The sequence below is a fragment of the Coregonus clupeaformis genome, chromosome 15 (assembly GCF_020615455.1).
Source record: "Coregonus clupeaformis isolate EN_2021a chromosome 15, ASM2061545v1, whole genome shotgun sequence".
NCBI lineage: Eukaryota > Metazoa > Chordata > Actinopteri > Salmoniformes > Salmonidae > Coregonus > Coregonus clupeaformis.
In genome coordinates, this window is record NC_059206.1 from 67,130,029 (window position 1) to 67,157,040 (window position 27,012).

General features: G+C 48.1%; 1 protein-coding gene across 1 annotated transcript; it reads right to left on the reverse strand.

The window, feature by feature from the left end:
• Positions 1-138: 138 nt before the first annotated feature.
• Positions 139-27,012, reverse strand: LOC121575677 (genetic suppressor element 1-like; the record flags this gene model as incomplete). Its single annotated transcript, XM_045225343.1, is given in 15 exon segments — positions 139-2,817; positions 2,966-3,069; positions 3,939-4,289; positions 5,654-5,828; positions 5,830-6,023; positions 6,276-6,389; positions 8,639-8,906; positions 8,988-9,100; positions 9,343-9,965; positions 14,303-14,633; positions 14,813-15,180; positions 15,399-15,578; positions 16,508-16,708; positions 16,922-17,088; positions 26,804-27,012. Coding segments are annotated over 15 exon segments (3,539 nt in total), but the record flags the coding sequence as incomplete, so codon positions are not given.

A 27,012-nucleotide genomic window follows, 5' to 3' on the forward strand; every position in this document is an offset into this window, starting at 1 on the left:
TCTCTTATCAGATGTGTGACTTCAATGCACTCTCACTGTTAAACACACATCAGAGTTAGAATTTTATTCAGACACTGAAAATGGATGAGGTGAACCTGCAGGAAGAAATGGTGCCAAGAGAAGACTTGACTATTCAAGTACATTTTTGAAATATTTTCTTTTATTTTTTTGTCTGAAATTACAGCAATATATTCATAAATACCTAATTACTACATTCAACAAATAATATATTACATTACAATTAATTCAAACAAGTACATTTTAAAATCAGAGTTTCACAGCATCTAGAGTCTAGACGTCCTCCATAGAGTAAGGGGGCTATTGCGTGTGCGTGCGTGGTAAAGGAGGCTCTGGGGAAGGGCCTAACGTCCTTCCGCTAGCTCATTGGCTACTTAACTCAGTGGTAGCGCGTGCTGTCTGATTGACAGGCGGTGCTCCTATCGTAGCTCTGCTCTAGTCTGTAAACATGGTTCCGCCTCCCTAACTGGGTGTTCCTCTGAAAGCAAAAGGGATGTAGGGACCAGACCTGCAGCCACCCTTCCCCTCCCTGCCATCTCACATCCACAACATCAGACTGGAGTTCAAACAGAACCCCTTTTGGACTACATACTCAAAGCGTTGTGGAAATCGGACTGACAGTACTACAATACCCACGCTGCATTGCGATCTATGCTGTCGGAGGTCCTCCTGCAAGGCTAAATGTTTTTTTCTCCAAAACTACAGGCCAGACACTCCCACAGAAAGAATGTAGGGGAATAGACAGACTGTGGAACAGGGGTACTGAGGCACAGGAGACGGCTATGGCCAGCAGCGAGGTGGACACTGATGCAGGCATGAAAACACACACTATAAATGCACAGTGCAGAGCAGGACAATGATTCATATACTTGGCAAAAGAGAACCTTTCATTGACTTTGGATTTGAGGGCCCTCAAGTGGAGAAAAAAATCATCCATTATCCAATTGTTGGCAAGGGATTGGACATTATGATAAGTGGGATCAATGTAGTAATATAATACGTTTTGAAGTGGGTTGGCCATTTAAATTCAGGGAGTTAGCTTAATTACTCTATTAGGAGGTTTAAAAAAGTATCATGATATTTTGTGCGAGGAAGGGCTACTTTTTGGCACTATTTCCTTTTATGGCAAATACAAAGGAGAAGAATCTCAGGAGATCTCACTCGGTGCATTGTCACATTGCCATGTGGTACTGACTGCATTGTTCCCTCCTCTCTGTGGGTTTAGTGATGATATGAATATCTCATCATAATGGGTTTTGTGTCCCTCTGTGTCCCTGCTTAATGATAAGGTCCAGAGAGATGTGTCTAGTTATCAGTTAACAGTTCTACTAAGCACCCATCCCTGGACTATGGCTAAAGGGGGAATATAGAGAGAGAAAGAAAGAGGTATAACATAAAGGATGACACTGTAACTGTAGCTGTCACTCACTCTTCCCCATGGGTAACTACTCACACAGGGAGAGTAGCAAAACATGCTGTTCCTGACAGGAGGGGTTCTGTGTGGGGCTGGTGTTCTAACGGAGTGCATGGATCTGGGAGGCCTGTGGGGCCTGGAGTTAGGTCTTACCCCCATCTCAGTGAGCCTTACTGGGCCTGGAGGCCAGGGGAGGGAGGGCTGTGGCTGGAGCTCAGGCTGCTGCTATGGCTGCACACATGGCTGGTCAAAGGGGGAGAGGAGAAGAGGAGCGGAGTGGAGCATGTTCTCTCTCTCCTTTTCTCCTTCAATCTACACCTCCGAACAGGGCTGTCCTGGCCAGCAGCAGAACAAACACTAAAAGCAATGCTTTCTGTTTCACCCAAAACAGCATTAACATATAAAAAAATGGCAGGCTTATTTTCTTCTTCTTAAAAGAACAATGATTAAAGTAATAAAAACATACAAAATTATTTTTAGTCTTAATATTATTTACAATACAAGGCCGAAGCACCTTTTAAATTCTTATTCTCATCTCGAAATAAAACATTTCCTTTATTCGTTCCAAAATGTGCATTTTGTAAGTTCTTTCCTAATTTGAACACAGTTCTTTGTCGTAACACAGTACCACCAGGTAGTTCTTCAGGTCTTTCTCTTTAAGTGCATTTCAAGTTTGAAAGCTGGCCTGACCTGCCGCCAGGAGAGATGCTGTCCGATTGGCCAGAGGTAGGGGCATTGGAATGGTGGTAGATGGCGCTCGGTCACGTGACCACACCCATTCCAGGGCTGAGCTGCTCTCAGATTACAGGATTGTCTGTGTGGGTGTGGCTGTGAGGGGAGCCCAGGATGGGTCTGGGACCGCAATGTAAGAGAGTAACTGGTGCCTGCTGAAGAGCATGGTGTGAGTGTGTGCCTCTTTGTATGTTTGTGTGTGTGTGTTGACCATGCCGTCCTAGAGCTTTGCCCCGTGTGTAACATGCCCTTTGCTCCCTCTGAACCCAGGGTTAGCACAGACCACTGGCTGGTGGCACCGTCCCTGGCAGGCTGGCAGCAGCCCCAGTCAGTGCTTCAATGCTTGGCCCTGCTGCCCCATCCATCTATCAATTAATCCATGAATCCATCCATCCCTCTCTCCTGTGGAGCTGTCCATCCGGGTCCAGATCCAGGCTGGGTCATAAAAATAAACTCTGTGTGTCTGTGTGGGCGGGGAGGGAGGGGGCCGGGCCTGGGGGTCAGTGAGGCTGTCACCTGGGGGGGTAACCCTTGTAGTGCCCTCCCCTGGCCCAGTGGGCCTGCGGCAGTGTCAGACACTTCCTGAAGTGCTCCAACTCCGCCTGTAACTTCTCCCTCTCCACCGCCAGCTTCTGTCTCTGAGACATCAACTCCTAGAAAGAGAGAAGAAGGGAGAGAGAGAGAGAGTGGGGGGGTATGAAGAATACAACTGAACATAGCTGAAGAAAATAGAAAGGATATTTTCTCCAAACGATTTGAAGGAACCTCAATGATAGATAGATGTAGCAGACAGTGTCTTACCCCCATGCTGTGGGACAGCTGCTCTGCTGTCAGGCTCAGGTTGTAGTGCTGATTCTCCAGTCTCCGACACTGGCTCTGCAGCACCTGGCGCTCCACACCTTGGTCTGGAGGAGGGAGGGAGGACCGAAGGCAGAGGAAGAGAAGGAGGGGAGTGGAGAAGGAGGAGAAGGAGAGGAGGGAGGCAGAGGAGGAGAAGAGAAGAACAGTGTGAGCCTGAGGGGATGTGACCTGGGTTCTCATTAGCATCCACGCTAACACTCCCTGTCTGTCTGTCTGTCTCCCCCATGTACTAATAACCAGACAGCAGCACACTGCTAGAGCTACAACAGACCATACTGCCACAGGCTAGCAGCACACAGCCTGTTCTGCACTGCACTCAACTCACTACACAAGACTCATTACAGACAGCGTGTACGTGTGTGTGTGTGTGTGTATGTTTGACTGTTTACATCTTCTTTGTTGGACCAACAGAGTAGTAGAAAAGGATGAATACCACCCTCTAGTGTTGGGAATACGCTACAACTACTTTTAACCAAAGGTATACCGATAACATGTTCATTGGTGTCTAGATTTCAACCATACATGAACCATTCCAAAACCTAGGACATTAGTCATTAAAGGTCCAATGCAGGCATTTTTATCTCAATATCCAATAATTTATGGGTAACAATTAAGTACCTTATTGTGATTGTTTTCAATTAAAATTGTCAAAAAGAAACCAAAATAGCTTCTTAGCAAATACCAATTTCTCAAGCAATAATTTTTACTAGGACTGTCTGGGGGTGCTCTAAGTGGGAAGGGGAAAACTGAAAACTAGATGTTATTGGCAGAGAGGTTTGGAACTCTCTTTCTTATTGGTCTATTAACTAATTCACCGCCTGGTGATGTACTAGATGTCACAAAACAGGCTGAAATTACATTTTTGACTGCACTGGGCATTTAAATAAACGTAGAAAAGTGACTGACTGCTTACCTTCAATGTATTCCTGATAGGCTTCAAAGATGGCTTCAATCCCCTGCCACCTGGATACTGGGGCCTCCTCTTCCTCCTCTTCCTCCTCTTCTTCTGAGTCCTCTGGTGCAGACTGCTCCTCCCTTGCTCCTGGGGGCTCTCGGTGGGGGTGCGGGGGGCAGTGCTGCCCGTTGGGCTGGGGGTGCAGGTGCGCGTGTGAGCGCGGGTGTTGGATGGAGTGTGTGTGCGGGTGTGTGTGAGGGTGTGTGTGTGGCGGGGGCGGCCGGCTGGGGGCACTCTGCAGCTCTGGAATGTTGTAGTGCACTGAGGAGTCCTGGAGGTGAGAGGGCTCCGAGATCACTGTGGCTCCACCTAGAGAGAGAGAGAGAGAGGGGATAGAGAGAGAGGGAGAGAAAGGGATATTACATTATCACATCATCACTGTTATTACTTGGGTTGTTCCACGAATAGAGAACATTTTGCATCCCTTTGATATTTAAAGGAGAAATTGCACACCAATACTGCATTTTATAAGCCTGTTATTTTCAATGAAGTGCCCTTTAATATTGACCACATGGAATAATCAATAAATCAGATTTGTGCCAAACTTCAGAACATTTTAACATGTCCTTGGCATGTTTTTAAGGTCCAATGCAGCCGTTTTTATCTCAATATCAAACCATTTCTGGGTAACAATTAAGTACCTTACTGTGATTGTTTTCAATTAAAATAGTCAAAAAGAAACAAAAATAGCTTTTTAGCAAAGAGCAATTTCTCAACCAAGAATTTTGTTGGACTGTCTGGGAGTGGTCTGAGTGGGGAGGGGGAAACTGAAAACTAGCTGTTATTGGAACTCTCTTTCTTATTGGTCTATTAAGAAATATACTGCCTGGTGATAGGCAGGCCAAAACTCCATCCCACCAAACAGCTCTTACACTAAAAGGGAATTATCATAATTTTCCAAATTTCACAGTATTATTCCAACCTCATAGTGTGGAAATATTTATAAAACACCGGAATATCATGTTTTTGACAGTATTGGGTCTTTAACCCAAAGTTTTTCAAGTTTTTACCATCATTGTTAGCCCTAATTATGTTCTTGTTTGACAAAATCATTTCTGAAGATTCTTATTTATTTATTTCATGTGATTAGTGATTCATTTAGTGAACTCTCGTTTCTAATATGGAGAAACTATTCCTTTAAAAATATTTGTTCAAAACAAACATTGAACAAATAATAGTCAAATACTAGTGTAAAAGCAGGTGAGCTGGTTCTATGCTTTTTGGCCATTTTCTGATGTTTTGTGCTGGAAAACTGTGCGGGTCGAGCAAAACACGTCAACTCTGTTACCCATAGATATATAGGCTAGAATTTTTGTTTTTTGTTGGTGAAACTTGCATTTCATTGCCCATCCCTGTTGCACACAGAACAAGCTTCCATTCCCTCTGTCACAAGGAGATTTATGGCTGATTTAAGATGAAAACCTCAATTCTGTTACGGTCAACCCTGTTACTTTAATGGCAATACATTGGCACTTACTATAGTATTTATTTTTATTCAACCCCTTGAGATGGGAAAAGTCTTTATGACAGAATATTAAAATAAGGTAAAATGCTGCACAACGTTATTGGTCAGCGTTAGTATCTGGAGATTCACAGTATAAGCTGATGCTACATCTGTGCCTGAGGTAACTTCCACCTGGAGTATGACCAAGAGCTGCTGCGGTATAACCTACCTTTGTGCTTCTGCAGGGCCTTCTGGGTGGACTGGAGGACAGACTCGTGGAACTGCTGGGCAAACTCTTCGGCAGTAAAGCTCTCCCAGGGCTTGGTCCGGCCGTTCAGGCTAGGGGGAGCGTCTTTAGGCTGCATGGGGGGCCGCAGGCTATTCAGAAGGCTGGACGACGAGCTCCTCTTGGATGGGGGCCTCAGGGAGCCCACGGGTCTTGTCCGGGTAGGGGGAGCGGAGGAGGGGGTCCTTTGGTCTCAGTGCGTCAGAGGAGGAGGGGGGTTTAGGCTGCCCCAGGAGTCCACCAGGGGAGGAGGGACTGGAGGGCCTGGCACTGAGTGGCTCGTCTGATTCGCTGGAAAGCGCTGAGGCAGGATCTGTCGTGACAGGTAGATGTTACAGTCAATGAAATGAGACGCATTCCCACCCTGTTTCATATAAATATACTGTATCAAGACATCAGCAAGCAATCAATCATTTGAACCGCAATAATAGGAAACCCATAACATTACTGCCTATAACACTATTATAGAGATGTCTCTCACACACCTGTCTTTGCTAGATTAAGCACAAACAGCAGGGAAGGAAAGAGGAAGGGTGTGTGTTTGTGTGTGCGCGTGTGCGCTTACCTGAGTTCTGTGTTGGGGGGGTCTTACATAGGGGGTGTGGGGCATGTCTGATGGTATCCAAGGTTACGCTCTTCTGTTTAATGGCCTGAAGCAACTCTACCACGGTCTCATTATCTGGCAGAGAGAGAGAGAGAGAGCATTAACATCTCACCCACACCTCTGTAATCCCTGCTGCACCTCTGCTGTGAGTGTGTGTGTGTGTGTGTGTGTGTGTGTGTGTGTGTGTGCATGTGTGTGTGTGTGTGTGTGTTGGAGGCTGCACGCTGCCAACTGCAGGAAGCATGCGGTAAATCCACAGGATTAGCGCGGGATCACCGTAAACCTGCCGCTGCCACTCCACGCCTCGCCACAGCAGTGTGTGTGTGTGTGTGGTGTATGTGTGTGTGTGTGTGTGTATCTGTTTCTCCTCACAGAAAGTCCAGCTGTCACACTGAAGAGGGAGAGTAATGTGTAATGCATACTAGCAGCAGTGTGATTAATATACAGTACCAGTCAAAAGTTTGGCCACACCTACTAATTCCAGGGTTTTTCTTTATTTTTACTATTTTCTACATTGTATAATAATATTGAAGACATCAGAACTATGAAATAACACATATGGAATCATGTAGAAACCAAAAAAGTGTTAAACAATCAAAATATATTTTATATTTGAGATTCTTCAAAGTAGTCACCCTTTGCCTTGATGACAGCTTTGCACACTCTTGGCATTCTCTCAACCAGCTTCATGAGGTTGTCACCTGGAATGCATTTCAATTAACAGGTGTGCCTTGTTAAAAGTTAATTTGTGGAATTTCTTTCCTTCTTAATGCGTTTGAGCCAATCAGTTGTGTTGTGACAAGGTAGGGGTGGTATACAGAAGATAGCCCATTTGGTAAAATACCAAGTCCATATTATGAAAAGAACAGCTCAAATAATCATTACTTTAAGACATGAAGGTCAGTCAATCTGGAAAATTTCAAGAACTTTTTAAAGTTTCTTCAAGTGCAGTCGCAAAAACCATCAAGCACTATGATGAAACTGGTTCTCATGAGGACAGCCACAGGAAAGGAAGACCCAGAGTTACCTCTTCTGCAGAGGATAAGTTCATTAGAGTTACCAGCCTTAGAAATTGCAGCCCAAATAAATGCTTCACAGAGTTCAATTAACAGACACATCTCAACATCAACTGTTTAGAGGAGACTGCATGAATCAGGCCTTTATTGTCGAATTGCTGCAAAGGACACCAATAAGAAGAAGAGACTTGCTTGGGCCAAGAAACGCGAGCAATGGACATTAGACCGGTGGAAATCTGTCCTTTGGTCTGATGAGTCCAAATTTGAGATTTTTGGTTCCAACCGCCGTGTCTTTGTGAGACACAGACTAGGTGAACAGATGATCTCTGCATGTGTGGTTCCCACCGTGAAGCATGGAGGAGGAGGTGTGATGGTGCTTTGCTGGTGACACTGTCTGTGATTTATTTAGAATTCAAGGCACACTTAACCAGCATGGCTACCACAGCATTCTGCAGCGATACGCCATCCCGTCTGGATTGCGCTTAGTGGGACTATTATTAGTTTTTCAACAGGACAATGACCCAAAACACACCTCCAGGCTGTGTAAGGGCTATTTGACCAAGAAGCAGAGTGATGGAGTGCTGCATCAGATGACCTGGCCTCCACAATCACCCGACCTCAACCCAAATGAGATGGTTTGGGATGAGTTAGACCGCAGAGTGAAGGAAAAGCAGCCAACAAGTGCTCAGCATATGTGGGAACTCCTTCAAGACTGTTGGAAAAGCATTCCAGGTGAAGCTGGTTGAGAGAATGCCAAGAGTATGCAAAGCTGTCGTCAAGGCAAAGGGGGCTACTTTGAAGAATCTAAAATATATAATATTGGTATATGGCCAATATACCACAGGTAAGGGCTGTTCTAGACTAGACTGGTTACCAACGTTTAAAAAAATACCCGTGGTATATGGCTTTCAGTCAATCAAAATTCAGGGCTCGAACCACCCAGTTTATAATGTACAATACAGATCTCAGGTGTCTGTCACACTTTGTAAGTCTCCAGAGCACACTGAACATGATAAACAAGTTCATGACAATGGTAAGCAGGGTTAGAGGTAGGGGGTTAGTTGTTCTGTGCAGTCAGGCTGGATGGTGAGTAGGGGTTAGGGGAGTAGGATGTAGGGTGTTAATGTATATAACTCCTGCTGTATAGTGATGTGGCACAGACTGAACATGGTGAGTAGTGTATAGAGTGTAGGGTGTAGTGTATAGAGTCTAGGGTACAGCGTGTACATATGCTGTACAGTGACATAGGACAGACTGAACATAGTGAGTAGGGGTTAGCGTGTAGTGTTTAGGATGTAGGGTACATACCTCTCCTCTGCTGTACAGTGACATGGGACAGGCTGAACATGGTGAGGAAGCGTTTCTTGTCCTCCAGTTCAGGGGCTTTGTCCATCTCCTCTGGGGTGAAGTGGGTGCTGAGGGGGGCCGGGGGAGGAGGGGTGCGTTTGGATAGCACAGCCGGGGGCGAGGGGCTGCGCTCCCTCAGCATCCTCCTCCTCTTCCTCCTCTTCTGCAGCACCAGGTGGTCGCGTCGTGACACCGTGGTCAGACCAAACACACACAGGAAGTCCACTTTCTACAAGGGGAGAGCAACGTCTTATAAAGCCAGGAGATGACACAGTGTAGAGTGTGTGTGTATGCAGGATAAAACCCGTACCTCTGTGGAGTCGTCCAGTTTGAGAGGGGGCTGGTCTGCTACCTTCCTGAGGTGGGCCCTGACTTCCTCCTCATCACTCTCATCATATGAGTCATCCAGCTCGTAGTAGTAACCTGGAATGACCAGAGGAGTCAGTTAGTACTGACTTACATACAACTTACAACTACAGTACATACCACCACTACACAAACTGAACGTACTGACACTGACACCACAAAAATTGAATCTCAGCACAAGTTAGACTTAGAATGCTTTTTCAACATAACAGAAAAACTAAACATCGAAAGTAAATCAACTAAACTATAAAAACATAAGCCTGAAACAATGGGTTTAGCAGCAGTAGGGTATCTCGCACCTTTTTCCCTGGCTTCTCTCCTCCTCCTCTCCTCCAGGTCCAGTTTACTGACAGGCCTACGGTGCTGCTGGAGAAACTCATCATACATTAGGCCAGACTCAGGCCCCATCCCCTGACCTAGACTGTGTCCCTGGGCCTGGCTTTGTCTCCCCATCCCTGGGGGCCCCTGGTAGCTCTTCAGGGCCCCGCTGCTCTTCATCCCTCCCCCCAGCTCTCCGTACTGGCTGGGCAGGGACAGCGAGGCCCTCTGCTGGCTGAAGAAGGTCTGGGTGGATTTCTCCAGCTCTGCCAGGAAGGTGCTGGGCTCAGGCAGCCCTGGGGGGCCTCTGAGAGGGGGGTGGTACTTCTCCAGGCCCCCGTCCCGGTCCCTGCCCCTCCGGAGCCCATCCTCCAGTTTGGGGGGCAGGCGGCTGAGGTCGTAGTGGCACAAGCCCGGGGGGTCGTGGTGGGTGGTGCGTCGTGAGTCCGAGGCGGTATCGATGAGGGCGGCGGGGTTCCACAGGGTGGTGGGGGGAGGGGGGTGGTCGCGGGACTGGGGGGGTTTGGGAGAGATGAGGGGGGGAGGGGCGCCCAGGTGGGGGTGGAGGTCGCGGCCACCCGGCTCGTGGTGATTTGGTATGGATCTGTGGGAGAGAGAGCAAGAAAGAGACTGTAATGAGCACTGTATTGTGTTACTCAGAACGAGCCGTGATACACACACATTCCTCTGTAATTCACACACCCAAACTCCACACATACACCTTCTCCCAGATACACACACATATAGGTAGGCACCTCCCTCCTTCCGTTCTCTCTCTTTCCCTCTCTGTAATGGTCTTATCAGGTTCAGGCAGAGTAGCCCGGAGCGTAGTGGAGAGGAGAGGAGGATGTGGTCAGAGTACACAGGCCTCTACTCTACATCTCTACAGCCAGCCTGGGTTGCTTTGATCTACCACTGCCTTTCAACACACAGGGTTCACACAGAGGAATAGTGACAGACGGACAGACATGACAGGATGAAACAAACACAGATTCAACTGACAGACAGACAGACAGACTCAGGGTGAGGGAGAGAAAAAGACAATCAGACAGATTACACAAACAGAGACAGAGATTGGCAGATGGATGGATACACAGACGGAGGGACAGAACTGTCCAGAACCTCTCTCAATACAAAACCTGGCACTACCTCCTAATCTGATTCTATGTGCATCCAGCGCTATGGACTCTCTCTTTGTGTGGATGTGTGCATCTGCAATCTGCAGCCCCTGGGTTGTAAAGAACCCAGTATAAAGTATCAGGGTGATTATATAGCAGGATTACAGATAGGAACGGTGTGTGTATGTGTGTGTGTATGTGTGTCTCCCCTGTACAGCCAGACCTGTATTAACCCCACTCATGAAGCCTGACCTACCTACTAAAACACCAGTCAGGGCCAGCAACATGTACACACACACACACGCACACACACACACTCACGCACACAGGGAGAACAGGGGGCTTATGCTGTACAAGGTGGAGAGGATTAGCCCAGAATTAGCCTTTGTATATTTTAGCTGCCCCACTCACTGCCTGAATGATAATCTAAATCTCCTCCTGATGAGCCAATAACCATCAGGCATTAGGACCCCCAATTATCCTACTAACTGAAACCCATGAATGACATCCCTACCCCAGAATCCTTAGAGCCTACCGTGTGTGTGTGTGTGTGAGATAGTGTGACGGGGCTGTCAGGTGTTAGGGGATAGGAATACAGAGGATGATGTGATGTGATTCATGTGACTGCCTTTATCTTCCTCTACATCCTCTTGCCTAAGAGACTTGTGAAGGCTGCCATATTGCAGCATGGCACTGCACCGTATGCAGCTATAAACTGTCCCCATCAGGAAGGCAGTAACACAATCACAGCCAGCACACATCACAGAGAGAGAGAGAGAGAGAGAGAGAGAGAGAGAGAGAGAGAGAGAGAGAGAGAGAGAGAGAGAGAGAGAGAGAGAGAGAGCAACTCAAATTCTACCAGATCTCACAGCTCCTGCAAACTGCACCAGTGAAGTGAGTAGAAGGACTACATCCAGAGAATTAGAGAGTCCAAATCCCTCTCTAATAGTGTAGAGCAGGGGTGTCAAACTCATTTTAGCTCAGGGGCCACATGGAGGAAAATCTATTCCCAAGTGGGCCGGACCGGAAAAATCATGGTATATATAACTTAAAAACAACAACTTCAGATTGTTTTCTTTGTTTTAATATGATCAACATACAACATAAAGCTGGAGCCTGAGGACAGTGTGTCCAAAATAGTACAAGTACAACATCACTATTAATCATAAAACACGTCAAGTTTATTTGAAAATTCTAAAGAAAAAGAACACACAAACACACAATGCCTCAGTGATTAACAGAACTGTTTCACATATCACAGAACTATATCAGGGTGTCATTTCTCAGGCAGAAATGTAGATAAAAATAATGAAATCCTGTTCCCCAAACAAGTGCAAGAACCACAGAGTCAAGAATAGGTTAAATATACAAATAAAATAAAATCAATTAAAAACAATAGCACATCAACATAAAAACATATAAACATAAAGCTGGAGCCTGAGGACAGTGTCCAAAAGCACAACATCACTATTAATAATAAAACACCTCAAGTTATTTGAAAGTTCTGAGGACAAAGAACACACAAACACACAATGCCTCAGTGATTCACAGAAGTATATCACAGATCACAGAACTATATCAGGGTGTCATTTCTCAGGCAGAAATGTAGATAAAAATAATGAAATCCTGTTCCCCAAACAAGTGCAAGAACCACAGAGTCAAGAATAGGTTAAATATACAAATAAAATAAAAACAATTAAAAACAATAGCACATCAACATAAAAACATATAAACATAAAGCTGGAGCCTGAGGACAGTGTCCAAAAGCACAACATCACTATTAATCATAAAACACCTCAAGTTATTTGAAAGTTCTGAGGACAAAGAACACACAAACACACAATGCCTCAGTGATTCACAGAAGTATATCACAGATCACAGAACTATATCAGGGTGTCATTTCTCAGGCAGAAATGTAGATAAAAATAATGAAATCCTGTTCCCCAAACAAGTGCAAGAACCACAGAGTCAAGAATAGGTTAAATATACAAATAAAATAAAATCAATTAAAAACAATAGCACATCAACATAAAAACATATAAACATAAATCTGAAAGTGTTGCTCAAACTCCCGTAACAGTCCCGTTATTTTATCTTTGAACCGCTTCATGTCTGCCACATGTTGGGTCGCGCACACTTTTTCAGACAGGGGAAGTGAGCTTCATCACCACCGGCAAGTTGCGTCTCCCACAATGACAGCTTCAACTTGAAAGAACGTATGCTGTCATAATACTGCGTGACAACTTTGTTGCGCCCTTGCAGCTGTTTGTTCAAGTTATTCAGGTGCTCTGTAACATCCACCATAAATGCAAGGTCCTGCATCCATTCTGCGGAATGAAATTCTAACACTGGTTTGCCCTTTTCTTCCATGAACTGTTCAATTTCTTCTCGTAAATCAAAGAAACGCCTCAGCACAGCACCTCGGCTTAACCATCTTACCTCAGTGTGGTATGGCAGGCCATAGATGTGGTCTTTCTCTCTGAGAAGGCTGTCAAACTGACGGTGATTCAGGCTTCTGGATCGGATGAAATTAACAGTTTGGATGACCACCTTCATGACGTTATCCATCTTTAATGACTTGCAACACAAAGCCTCCTGGTGCAAAATACAGTGAAAAGTAAAAAAATCACGTCCTCCATTTGCAGATTGCACTTTCTCTCTGAACTTTGTCACAACGCCTGCTTTTTTCCATACCATTGAGGGCGCACCATCTGTAGCCAGGCTGACAGCGCGGGACCAGTCCACTCCGACCCTGTCCAGCGCGCCGACGAGTGCGGTAAAAATATTAGCTGCTGTCGTTGTATCTGTCATCGGCACCAACTCCACGAACTCCTCGGTGACGGTCAATGTGTCATCAACTCCGCGGATGAAAATGGCCAGTTGTGCAACATCTGTAATGTCCGTGCTTTCATCAATAGCAAACGAAAACGCAATAAATGACTTTACTTTTTGCTTCAACTGGCTGTCCAAATCCACTGAAAGATCGGAAATCCTGTCTGCAACTGTGTTTCTTGTCAGGCTGATATTTGCAAAAGCCTGCCGCTTTTCAGGGCACACAATCTCCGCTGCCTTCATCATGCATGTTTTTACAAATTCACCCTCACTAAATGGTTTTGAAGCCACTGCGATTTCATTAGCAATGAGGTAGCTAGCTTTCACTGCAGCGTCACTGATGTCTCGGCTGTGAGTAAACACAGACTGCTGTTTCTTCAGACCCGCCAACAGTTCATTCACCTTCTCTCATCTCCGCTGTCCTTGAAAGTTGTCATATTTGTCGGCATGAAGACTCACATAGTGGCGACGAAGGTTATATTCTTTCAGCACTGCAACATGCTCTGAACACACCAAACATACAGCTTTCCCATTCAATTCCGTGATTAAATAGGATGACCATTTTTCTTGGAACACTCTGCACTCTGCGTCCACTTTTCTCTTTTTTGACAGAGACATATTGGGGCACTGAGGGTGCCAAAGCACATAATGTTAAAAGTAGAAGCCGTAATAAATATCGCGGGCAAAACAAAGTAGCTCATTGGCTGCACGTGCTTGACCTACTTGCTCTGCCCCGGTATAAACAGTTTGCTTGCTTAACACAATTGCTATTGCGCCATCCAGTGGACGCAATTGGAACAGCAGTTTATTTGATAGAAAAATTGCAGCGCATTTTTATACTTTAAAAAAAAAAAAAAAAAAAACTTTTTTTTTGTAATCATCTCGCGGGCCGGATTAAACCCGTTTGCGGGCCTGATCCGGCCCGCGGGCCGTACGTTTGACACCCCTGGTGTAGAGGGTATTTCTATGTGTGTTTGTGTGTGTGTCTAACCTGTGTGTGTCTGAGCGTGGCTCTCCTCCCTCCCCAGGTCGTCCCAAGTCCAGGTGTTGATCTAGGACCTGCTGTCTGAACTCTGACACCTGGTACTGACGATCCTCCTTCTCTTGGCGAAGCATCCGTTGCCGCGCCAACCAGCGCTCTTCCTCATTGGTCCGCTGGAGCATCATGGCGGCGGTGAGCCCCGCCCCAACGCCGCCGGGCCCCAGGTAGAGGCCATGGGCGGAGACCAGGCCGGGAACGCCGTGATGCGATTGACTCAGGGAGGAGTGGAGGCCTGGTGGCATTGGCTTAGGAGCTGGGAGGGCGGGCTCTTTGGTTTTGTCTGAGAAGAGAGGAAATATGTATTTTTATTCTGATTATTGAAGACCTATATCAGTGTGATGTGTACCGTTTTTATTGAGGTGACATAGGTCATGGAAATATTTTGAGTGGTATAATATACAGTTAGTCAGGACTGTGCTTGAGAGTGTTGGAGGACGGTGGGGTGGTGTTGTGTCGTACCTGACCGGTTGGGGGTGAGTCTCTCAGGCTTGGTTCTGTCCTCCTGTGCCCTCATGGCATGGAGCTCAGCCAGGTAGTGACTCTCCATCGCCTTGGACTGTAGCTCCTTCTCTCTCATCACCCTCTCCTTCTGCCTCTCCATCTGCCTCTCCATCTCCCTCTCTCTCTCTCTATCCTTCTCTCTCTCCCGCTCCCTCTCCCGCTCACGCTCTCTCTCCCGCTCCAGCTCTTTCTCTCTTTCTCGCTCCCTCTCTCTTTCTCTCTCCCGCTCCTTCTCTCGCTCCGCCTCACGCTCCCTCTCCTTCTCGCGCTCTCGTTCACGCTCACGCTCCCTCTCTCGCTGCCGGAGCTCATCTTCCATCTGGAGCCTGTAGAAGAGAGGCATAAGGGAAGAGAGAAGGGAAGAGAGGTAAAGAGAGAGAAGAGAGACAGAGGAAACAGAGTATTATTATATCTGACCATTACAACACTCAGTGAGAAAGACACTGAAAGACTTGTTAAAAGACCGAACAGACAATTTCCCGTTTGGTATGTGTACACTATATGTGTGTGTGTGTATGTATGAGTGTGTAGAAGAGGACAGTACCTTTCGGACAGTCTCTCAGACTGCAGTGCGGACAGTGAGGGGTGTGTGAGGTCCCCGGGGTAGCGGACACCCTGCAGGTGCATGTGGACAGCAGAGGGGTGCAGGGGGGGCAGGCCTCCCCCTCCTTGGAGCTGGTAGAACGGTGACCTCAGAGCTGATAGACAGAACGGATCATCCATCCTGAGAGAGAGAGAGAGAGAGAGAGAGAGAGAGAGAGAGAGAGAGAGAGAGAGAGAGAGAGAGAGAGAGAGAGAGAGAGAGAGAGTGTCCCAGTTAACCAGTGTTTACATCATTAACCTGAGATGTGTGTTTCTATCAGAGGGGGCATTAGAGGGTCAGCCAACTATCATATAACCTCAATCAACCCCACACAGCACACTGCTGTACAGCAGCCACACTTCACTCTCATTGTGTGTATGTGTTTGAGAGAGAGAGCGAGTGAGAGAGAGAAAGAAAGAAAGAAAGAAAGACTGAGAGAAAAGGAGAGACAGAGAGTGTGTGTGAGTGTTTGTGGATGAGAGAGATAGAGAAAGAGTGAGAAAATGTGTGTGTGTGTGTCAGTCTGATGTCCGTGGCTGTCTGTCTCTGCCTCTCTGTGGCTCATCTCCTCATTAACTCCATTACTGGGCTGTGTGTGATGGCTTCTGCCCTCCTCTCATCCTGCTATGCTGCTGACATAGCACGGTCATGCACCCTGTCCCATAGCCTACAGCAAACAGCACATCAAACCTACACACACACGACAGGATCGAATTCTAACTAAGCACTACCTGTCTCCATCAATTCTAAGCCTTGTCATCGAACTGTCAATCCACAGAAAAAAAGACTAGAGGCTAACTGGGGCTTTCTTCAGCATCCCTGGCAGTAGTAGCCACTGATAACAACATCAAACACTAGCTAGCATGTTCGCATCCCTAGCCTTGAGTGTTAGCAACCACTGGAAACTAAAAGAGTACCAAAGACTAGAGGCTAACTGGAGCTTTAGCATTGCTGTCAGTTAAAACTACTGAAACAGTATCCAACGCTAGAGGCAAGCCAACGGTTCTGTTAGCACCACTACCTAGCAGTAGCAGTCTTGCTGCTGGACAATGAGTGTTGTCCTGACTCACCTGTAGGGGGCGAAGGAGGGATGTGGCAGGTAGGAGGGATGGTAGTAGGCGGCGGCTGCAGCGGCGGTGGCGGGGTCCAGGCCCAGGGGCAGTCCAGAAGGCATGCGGAGGTCCTCGGCAGTGGCGTAGGGGCGGAACCCCCGCAGATACTCCTCTGGTACACCACCAGGGGGCACTCCATGGGGCAGCTGTCTGGGCAGACTGGTGAGAGGAAGGGAGAGAGGAGAGGTAGAGAGGGAAGGAAGTATTTAGGAATAATGAAGGAAGATGAGGGGTAGGGAGAGGAGGGAGGGAAAAATGGGATTGACTTAGTTAATTGTATTTGATCATTAGAAATACACATAACACCTAATAAACAATAGGGTATGACAGTGTGTACTGTCAACACTGTACTGTACTGTCAGTGTTACTCACTTGAGGGGCTGGAAGCGTGCGTCCTGCATGACAGCGCCGGGGCTCAGGCCAAAGGCATAGGGGTTTCCCATGAGGTGAGCAGGGACTGAGGGGCCACCTTTCTCCTGCTGGTGGGGCGCCTCTGCCCCCAGACGCTCCCTACTGACCCCACGAGGGCCCGAGTCAGCCTGAGAGAGAGAGAGAGAGAGAGAGAGAGAGAGAGAGAGAGAGAGAGAGAGGGGAGGGAGAGAGGGAGAAGCACAGTCTTGGTAATTGTTCCCGGGGGCCTGTGACCGACACGGTTGTCCACACACATGGACCACATCCTGGGGATGAGAGGAGGGAAGAATAGGCCCCTCTCTCGATCTCCGGCTGCCTCCTTCCTTTCTCTCTTCCTGGCAACACCCCCCCCACCCCCACCCCCCAGGCCCTATTCTCTCGCACGCACGCACGTACACACACACACACACACACACACACAGGGAGTGAATGGAAAGCTCTCTTGTCATTCTAAGGAAGGCTAGTCATCTGCTCTCTGAAGAGGAGACCATGAAATGGAGGAAAATCAGCAGTCACAGACATTCCTCACCACCAAACAGACACTAGCTCCTTTACACTGCATCACATACTCTACTGGTAATACCGTTCTCTTACTTCACAGTTGGAAACAGTCTTTTTCAGGACATATGAGTGTGGGTGTGGTAGATACACTGAATCAGTAGTCTGAGCCTCCTCTACCCAGCACACTGACTTTGATCCTGACAACAGAGCAGGAGTGTGAGTGTTTGTGTGTCTGGAGATGAGCCATGCTAGAACATCAACTGGCAGTGAAAACAAAGCACACAGCAGCATCTGCTCTCTCTCTCTCTCTCTCTCTCTCTCTCTCTCTCTCTCTCTCTCTCTCTCTCTCTCTCTCTCTCTCTCTCTCTCTCCCTCTCCCTCTCCCCCTCCCTCCCGCTCTTTGGCAGCAGGCCTGGGCTCACTTCCCCAATCTCACAACACAGACACATAAACGCACACCGTTTCAGCCCAACAAAGGCAACCTGCAGAGAGACAGAGAGAAAGAGAGAGGGGGAGAACGCTGTGAAGCTTTGGTTTGTCCCTGCATACATATCCACTTACAGCATTTAGTCCAGGGTATGGGGAGAGGGAGATGGAGAAAAGCAGTACGTGAGTGGCTGGGTTCAAGGGCTCTAGGAGAGAGACGGAAGAGGGAGAAGGAAGGGGGGTAGAAAGAGGTAGGGAGAGGATGGTGGTGGAGAATGTCCAGGGACGAGAGAGTGGTTATTCCCTCTCTTCTGCACCCTCCTCTCCCCACACACCAGATAATAGAAGGAGAGCTAAGAGCTAGGGTACTGTTGCCATTGAAACACTTCCAAAGACAGTGGAAGGAGGGAGGAAGGTGCCCTGCTAAATTAACCCCTGGGATGCCTGGGAATAGAGGTAGGCTTTCCTACATTGCTGTGCATGTGTATAGTGTGTGTGTACAGTATGTGTGTGAGTGTGTGTGTCTCTTTCCACTGTCACTGAGAAAACACATCCCATTTAGTCCCTTACCCCTACCCCCTGTCCCATTATGCTCACCCCTTCGAACCATTACCCCCACCCCCTCTCACAGCCAATGACCTGGGGTGACACTGACGCACTAACATTTAATATTAAATGGCTCTAATGTTTGCCCCCCCTTTCTCTCTCTCTCTCCCTTGCTGCCCTTGGTTCCTTGTTGTTTAACACGCTTCACTGAGCAGCCAGGCACAGTGGCACTCTCCTGTCCCCTGTCCCTCGCCCCAAACCCCCACGCCCAGCCCCCTGTCTCCTCCAGTCCCCCCTCCTGCCCTAATGGCTCTGTTAGCATCATGAAGGTGGGCTTTTCCTCTCCGATGAGCAGCCAACTGGAAAAGTGGTTCAGATATGTCAAAAGAAGTCAAAATCAGAGAGAGGCCAGGAAAACGCAAGACGACTCCATCCCGCTCTCCCTCCCTCCATCCTCCTCCACCCTCCTTCTTCAACCCTCTCTCTTTCTCTGCCTCCTCCTCCCTCCCTCCCTCTCTGCCTTCATCTCTATCCATCAAGCGGTAAATGGTGGCTGTCTGGAGACAGTACAGACCTGCCTATTAGCAGGCACTCTACTGTTATTTGTGGCAGGGCTGCTGACATTTAGCCCATCTCGCCCTCGCTTGCTGAACACACACACACACACACACACACACACACACACACACACACACACACACCCACACACCCACACCATCTCTCCCCCTCTCCCACTGAGCGCCATATTACGTATTAGCACAGAGTGAACAGAGCTAGCCGCGCGTAGCCCCTAATATCCCTGTAAATCAAGGAGAGAGGCTACGCTACGCTACGTTGGTCTGGCAGTGCCTGCCTGTCTGTCTGTCTCCTTGCTAGTCACCACTGTGAAATGGCAGCGTGTATTTTTAAACAACATCTGTTAGAGAGCCACCAGGAAAAGAGGATTTGTGTATTTTCTCTGCCTCTCATCCGGCTGTTTTGATGCATCTTGATTCAATCATGACCCCACAGAGAGTGTTGGGAAGAATGTCTTTTGATTGTTTTTAATATTTATATCGGGATGAGCCTGAATAGTATTGATAACAGGCAGCCATGTTGAAAATTGTATTTTAAAATGTGTCCTTTCTAAATTATTATTTGATTCACAGTATCATGATCAGTTCTGTTCCAAAAATGAAAATGCAGTGACTTCAACTGATGACCAATTTCAAAGACGGATTCAAACTAAATCCTGTTCCTAATGAATCAAATCAAATCAAATTTTATTTCTCACATGCTTCGTAAACATCAGGTGTAAACTAACAGTGAAACGCTTACTTACGGGCCCTTTCCAACAGCGCAGAGAATAATAATCATAATAACCATAGAAAGATAACACAAGGAATAAATACACAATGAGTAACGATAACTTGGTTATATACATGGGGTACCAGTACTGAGTCGATGTGCAGGGTTACAAAGTAACTGAGGTAGATATATACATATAGGTAGGGATAAATTGACTAGGCAACAGGATAGATAATAAGCAGTAGCAGCAGAGTATATGATGAGTCTAAATGATTCCTCTATATTATAGTACAATGGCTGTTATACTGTATCTAAAACAAAGAAAAGAAAGAAAGATAGAAAGAAAGAAAGAAAAAAAGAAAGAACGAAAATAAAGATAATATATGATGCCCCCTGGTGGCCAAGTTACACTATTGCCATTGACTGTGTGCTCTCTCCTCCTCAGGATGTTCACATGCACTTGGGCCAAAGCAAATCAAAAATAAAAGAGACTCCCGTAGCGCCTGTCTGCAACCTGCGTGTGTGTGTTGAGAAGATGGCTGACTGCGCATCCTGTGTCTTTTGTCTGAGACCTCCTGTCTCAGTGGAGGAGAACATTCACCCCCCTCCCCAAACACCAGTCCCTCTGAGGCACAGACCTCTCTCTCTCTCTCTCTCTCTCTCTCTCTCTCTCTCTCTCTCTCTCTCTCTCTCTCTCTCTCTCTCTCTCTCTCTCTCTCTCTCTCTCTCTCTCTCTCTCTCTCTCTCTCTCTCTCTCTCTCTCTCTCTCTCTCTCTCTCTCTCTCTCTCTCTCTCTCTCTCTCTCTCTCTCTCTCTCTCTCTCTCTCTCTCTCTCTCTCTCTCTCTCTCTCTCTCTCTCTCTCTCTCTCTCTCTCTCTCTCTCTCTCTCTCTCTCTCTCTCTCATATATATATATAAAGAGACAACACCAGTTATCAGAGCCTGCTAAACCATCCTACACTAGAACAGAAGCAATGTGCCAGTACAACACACAGACTATTGATGAGCTGTTGGGATGACTTTACTGGCAGCAGGAGGCAGTACAGAGATGAATAGAGATTACTGTCTGACAAACACAGGCTATCTGAGAGACAAAAGACTCACTGCATAGCGCCTGCTTCTACTGGGCTGTGTGTGTGTGTGTGTCACTAAGGGTCCTCTAATGATGATGGAGGACTCTGCTCTTGTTGTTTGTGTGCTGGGCTGACAGGATGACCCTGCAGGATGACCCCCCACACACACACCATCTTTCCCTGACCTTTAGCCCTGCTGGAGGCTTCACCCCAAAAATTTGCCCCTTATTTCTCAGACTCACACTGTGCGACAAAAACAATCTGATACTGATACTCTGATTTAGCCACACAGACACAGTGGAACACACACACCCACAGGCACACACACTCTCACACCCAGGCTGCCCCCTCTGTGTAAGCCTGGGCCATGGCGGCCCCCTGGTGAGGGGTGGGAGACCCCACGTATGGGAGGGCGCTCATTTATGCCTCTCTGATGGAGCCATGAATCTAAATTGCCAATTAAAAAGCAATTACAGGCAGCAGCGGGAACAGGCTCCTGCAGTCGTTGAAGCAAAATACCAAAGCACCGCACCGCACCCTCCCCTCGCCTCCACTCCCACCCTGCCCGAGTCTCATATCTAAGCCAGGGAGGCACTAATCAACCCTCCTAACACACACTGAGAGGCAACACACATGCACACACACCAAGGATAATACACACACACACAAACACGCAGGATGCAAAAACCCAGCAGCACAAAAAGGAAACATCTCCACACACACACATACACAGATCATCACACACACTGAGGCATATACACACACACACATACACACACATATCATCCCACACAGGCAGTCCAGGGTAAATGAAGTACTGATGCTCTACAGGGGCTCTAGAGATGAGACTCCTGCCTCTGAATATCAATGCCTGCCTCTCTCTGCGCTCTCTCTCTCTCTCTTGAATATCAATTCCTGCCTCTCTCTGTCTCTGTCTCTGTCTCTGTCTCTCTCTCTCTCTCTCACTCTCGCTCTCTCGCTCTCTCACTCTCACTCTCTCACTCTCTCTCCCTCTCTCTCCCTCTCTCTCTCTCTCTCTCTCTCTCTCTCAGCAGCTCAAGCCAGACTCTCTGTGTGTGTGTCTGGTTTTAACCCTGCATGGTCTCCAGGCCCCAAGTCCCTGTAACCCTACCTCTAACCCAGGCCCTGCTAGTGTCTGAGTGGTTCTAACCCTGTCTCTCTCTGTGTGTGTGGTTATAACCTTAGCAGGCTTATGCAAGCTGGGGGCCTGAGGTCAGTTCCCAGCACAGCCCGGGCTAGGAACTAATGGAATAGACAGCACTAAGAGAGAATAAGGGGAGAATGGGAAGAGTAATTGAGAGTGGGGAGAGCAGGGGCGGAGGTGGGAGTGTTAGGGACGTTAAAATCTTACTAAAATGTTGGCTTGGGTGAGTCTCCCCCATCCCTCCCTCCCTCGCTGGTGATTAGGGATAAAAACAGAGGGCTGGACAGAGCTTCCTTTGTTTGCAATACTGAGGGACGTTTTTTGAGAGAAAGAGAGAGTGTGTGCTTGACCCTGCCCATTGTGGCACTGTGGGTCTGTGTGACGGCAGGGTTTCATGCGTTCGCTGGAGCGTCATAGGGTAAACAGGGGAGACGCTCTGATGCTAGGCCCCCTCTGTCTCACCCCTCTCACCCACTAGACTCCCTCTCTCCCCCCGCCCCCCTCTCACCCACTAGACTACCGCTCGCCCCCACCCCCCTCTCGCCCCCCTCCTTCAGCTGGGTGGCCTCGAGCTGTCAGAGGCGCCAGAAACCCCCCCAGCACGACCTTCTATCTCCCAGCATGACCCTGCACACACACACACTGACACACGTATACACACACACATACACATACACTGGAACAGAGTGCATCTCAAGAGCTAGCTGGAGCCACTTCACCCCAAAGATAAACAGGGTGAGTGTGACTCTGTGAAGGAGAGAATGTATATGAGTGTGTGTGTGTGTGTGTGTGTGTGTGTCAGTGTGTGTGGGAGCAGAAGGCCTGTGCCTCTCTCTCCTTATCCCTCTCTCCCTATCGCTATCCCTTTCTCTCTCTCTGCTCCCCCCTTCTCTCTTTCCTCTAAGGCAAGGGAGGTGATGACAGGGTTGTGAAAGGATGACATCACTGCTCCCTCCCCTCCCACCCATAAGGGCTCTGGTTAACCCTTGACCCCTATCAGGGTCAGTGCTAATGCGCTATGCTTGAGGTGAAGGGGCGCAGGGGCGGGGGTGGGAGAGGGCAAGATCATAGGGTGCGATGGCAGGGGGACAATGGGCTGGGACGCTCCCACACAGAGGGGCGAGCTGACCCCCTATCTCTGAACCCCATCACCCCTCACTCTCTCTCCTCCATCCTCCTCTCCCGACTTCCTCAGTCTCCAGGGAGACATTAAAATACTATAGTGTTGTGAGAGTGTTGCTGCGGAGTGTTGAGGAGTGTTGAGGAGTGTTGAGAAGTGTTGAGGAGTGTTGAGAAGTGTTGAGGAGTGTCGCATAGTGTTGAGGAGTGCTGAGGAGTGTTGCAAAGGGAGTGTTGAGGAGTGTTGCATATAGAATGTTGAGAAGTGTTGAGGAGTGTTGCATAGAGAGGGTTGAGGAGTGTTGAGGAGAGTTGCAAAGGGAGTGTTGAGGAGTGTTGAGGAGTGTTGCATAGAGAGTGTTGAGAAGTGTTGAGGAGTGTTGCAAAGGGAGTGTTGAGGAGTGTTGCATAGAGAGTGTTGAGAAGTGTTGAGGAGTGTTGAGGAGTGTTGCATAGAGAGTGTTGAGAAGTGTTGAGGAGTGTTGCATAGAGAGTGTTGAGGAGTGTTGCATAGAGAGGGTTGAGGAGTGTTGAGGAGAGTTGCATAGAGCGTGTTGAGGAGTGTTGAGGAGTGTTGCACAGAGAGTGTTGAGAAGTGTTGAGGAGAGTTGCATAGAGCGTGTTGAGGAGTGTTGCATAGAGAGGGTTGAGGAGTGTTGAGGAGAGTTGCATAGAGCGTGTTGAGGAGTGTTGAGGAGTGTTGCATAGAGAGGGTTGAGGAGTGTTGCATAGAGAGTGTTGAGGAGTGTTGCACAGAGAGTGTTGAGAAGTGTTGCATAGAGAGTGTTGAGAAGTATTGAGGAGTGTTGCATAGAGAGTGTTGAGAAGTGTTGAGGAGTGTTGCATAGAGAGTGTTGAGAAGTGTTGAGGAGTGTTGCATAGAGAGTGTTGAGAAGTGTTGAGGAGTGTTGCATAGAGAGTGTTGAGGAGTGTTGAGGAGTGTTCAGGAGTGTTGCATAGAGAGTGTTGAGAAGTGTTGAGGAGTGTTGCACAGAGAGTGTTGAGGAGTGTTGCATAGAGAGTGTTGAGGAGTGTTGAGGAGTGTTACATAGAGCGTGTTGAGGAGTGTTGAGGAGTGTTGCACAGAGTGTTGAGGAGTGTTGCATAGAGAGTGTTGAGGAGTGTTGAGGAGTGTTACATAGAGCGTGTTGAGGAGTGTTGAGGAGTGTTGCACAGAGTGTTGAGAAGTGTTGAGGAGTGTTGCATTGAGAGTGTTGAGGAGTGTTGCATAGAGCGTGTTGAGAAGTGTTGAGGAGTGTTGCATAGAGCGTGTTGAGGAGTGTTGAGGAGTGTTGCACAGAGAGTGTTGAGAAGTGTTGAGGAGTGTTGCACAGAGAGTGTTGAGAAGTGTTGAGGAGAGTTGCATAGAGCGTGTTGAGGAGTGTTGAGGAGAGTTGAATAGAGCGTGTTGAGGAGTGTTGAGGAGTGTTGCACAGAGAGTGTTGAGAAGTGTTGAGGAGTGTTGCATAGAGAGTGTTGAGGAGTGTTGCATAGAGCGTGTTGAGAAGTGTTGAGGAGTGTTGCATAGAGAGTGTTGAGAAGTGTTGAAGAGTGTTGAGAAGTGTTGAGGAGTGTTGCATAGAGTGTTGAGAAGTGTTGAGGAGTGTTGCATAGAGAGTGTTGAGGAGTGTTGCATAGAGAGTGTTGAGGAGTGTTGAGGAGTGTTGCACAGAGAGTGTTGAGAAGTGTTGAGGAGTGTTGCATAGAGAGTGTTGAGAAGTATTGAGGAGTGTTGCATAGAGAGTGTTGAGAAGTGTTGCATAGAGAGTGTTGAGAAGTGTTGAGGAGTGTTGCATAGAGAGTGTTGAGAAGTGTTGAGGAGTGTTGCATAGAGAGTGTTGAGGAGTGTTGAGGAGTGTTGCATAGAGAGTGTTGAGAAGTGTTGAGGAGTGTTGCAAAGGCAGTGTTGAGGAGTGCTGAGGAGTGTTGCATAGAGAGTGTTGAGAAGTATTGAGGAGTGTTGCACAGGGAGTGTTGAGGACTGTTGAGAAGTGTTGAGGAGTGTTGAGGAGTGTTCAGGAGTGTTGCATAGAGAGTGTTGAGGAGTGCTGAGGAGTGTTGCAAAGGGAGTGTTGAGGACTGTTGAGAAGTGTTGAGGAGTGTTGAAGAGTGTTGCAGAGATTGTTGAGGAGTGTTGAGGAGTGTTGCATAGGGAGTGTTGAGGAGTGCTGAGGAGTGTTGCAAATGGAGTGTTGAGGAGTGCTGAGGAGTGTTACATAGGGAGTGTTGAGGAGTGCTGTGCTGCTCCTCTGCCCTTCACCATTAGCCCCAGAGCTGCGATAAAAGGGTTTAGAGGGAAGCCATAATCCATAATCCACTCCTTATCAAAACTAGCAGCTACACACACAGACACACGCACACTGGGTCAGACAGCATGAGGGGGAAGAGGGGCAGAGGGGCAGGGGACGCACTTGACTGCTGAGGCTTGGACTGGGCTGGGACTGGGGGTTAGAACAAGGCTTGGACTGGGCTGGGACTGGGAGTTAGAACAAGGCTTGGACTGGGCTGGGACTGGGGGTTAGAACAAGGCTTGAACTGGGCTGGGACTGGGGGTTAGAACAAGGCTTGGACTGGGCTGGGACTGGGGGTTAGAACAAGGCTTGGACTGGGACTGGGGGTTAGAACAAGGCTTGGACTGGGACTGGGGGTTAGAACAAGGCTTGGACTGGGACTGGGGGTTAGAACAAGGCTTGGACTGGGACTGGGGGTTAGAACAAGGCTTGGACTGGGACTGGGGGTTAGAATGAGGCTGGGGCTAGAGCTGTAGTTAGTGCTTGAGGCTGGGATTATAAAGCTATGGCTGAGGGTTATAAAATAGGGCTGACAGGGGCTGACAGGGGCTGAGGGTTATAAAATAGGGGTGACAGGGGCTGAGGGTTATAAAATAGGGCTGACAGGGGCTGAGGGTTATAAAATAGGGCTGACAGGGACTGACAGGGGCTGAGGGTTATAAAATAGGGCTGACAGGGTCTGACAGGGGCTGAGGGTTATAAAATAGGGCTGACAGGGGCTGACAGGGGCTGAGGGTTATAAAATAGGGCTGACAGACTGAGGGTTATAAAATAGGGCTGACAGGGGCTGAGGGTTATAAAATTGGGCTGACAGGGGGTGACAGGGGTGAGGGTTATAAAATAGGGCTGACAGGGTCTGACAGGGGCTGAGGGTTATGGATGAAGCTAGGGTTGGGGGTTGGGGGGGGGGCTCAAGGGGGCACAGATGTTGGCTGCCGTTGAGACTGTCACCTCGGTGGCCTGGTGGCAGCTGGCATTGTTTAACACACAGAGAGAGGAGGGGGAGGAGAGGGGGGAGGAGGCGTTCACAGAGACGCCAGTTATGTCACATGTACATATGTCACATACATTCTACCACGCCATGGGTTACAGGCCAGCCTGGATATCCGCTAATCCCTCGCGATCCTGTGTGTGTGTGTATGTGTGTGTGTAGGCAGCCTCTTTGTGCTAGATCTCTCTCCAGGGACAGAGAGGTTGAAACGCTGCTTTGACTAGGCTGATAAAATGTGAGAAAGATGGATGAAAATATAGTGGTTAAAAACACACATGACGTAACAGGCAACAAGATGTGAAAAGAGAAAGATGACAGAGAGAGGAAGGGAGACAGCCACAGCAAGTACATACAGTATGTGTGTGTGTGTTTGTCTGTCTGTCTGTTTGTGTGTGTGTATGTGTGTGTGTGTGTGTGTGTGTGTTTGTCTCTGTGTGTGTCTCACCTGGCGTGCCTCGCTCCTCCAGAGGCCATTGCTGGTCTTAGTGGGGGCGATGGTGACGACGGGCGGGGTGCTTGGCACACTGTGGCCCCCAGGTGGCACCAGAACAGGCCCCGGGCCCAGGTGACCTCTCTTGGGCGTGCTCACCGGAGAACTGTGGTTGGTGGCTGGGGACGAGACCGGAGACGACTCACTACTGATGGACGAGCCAG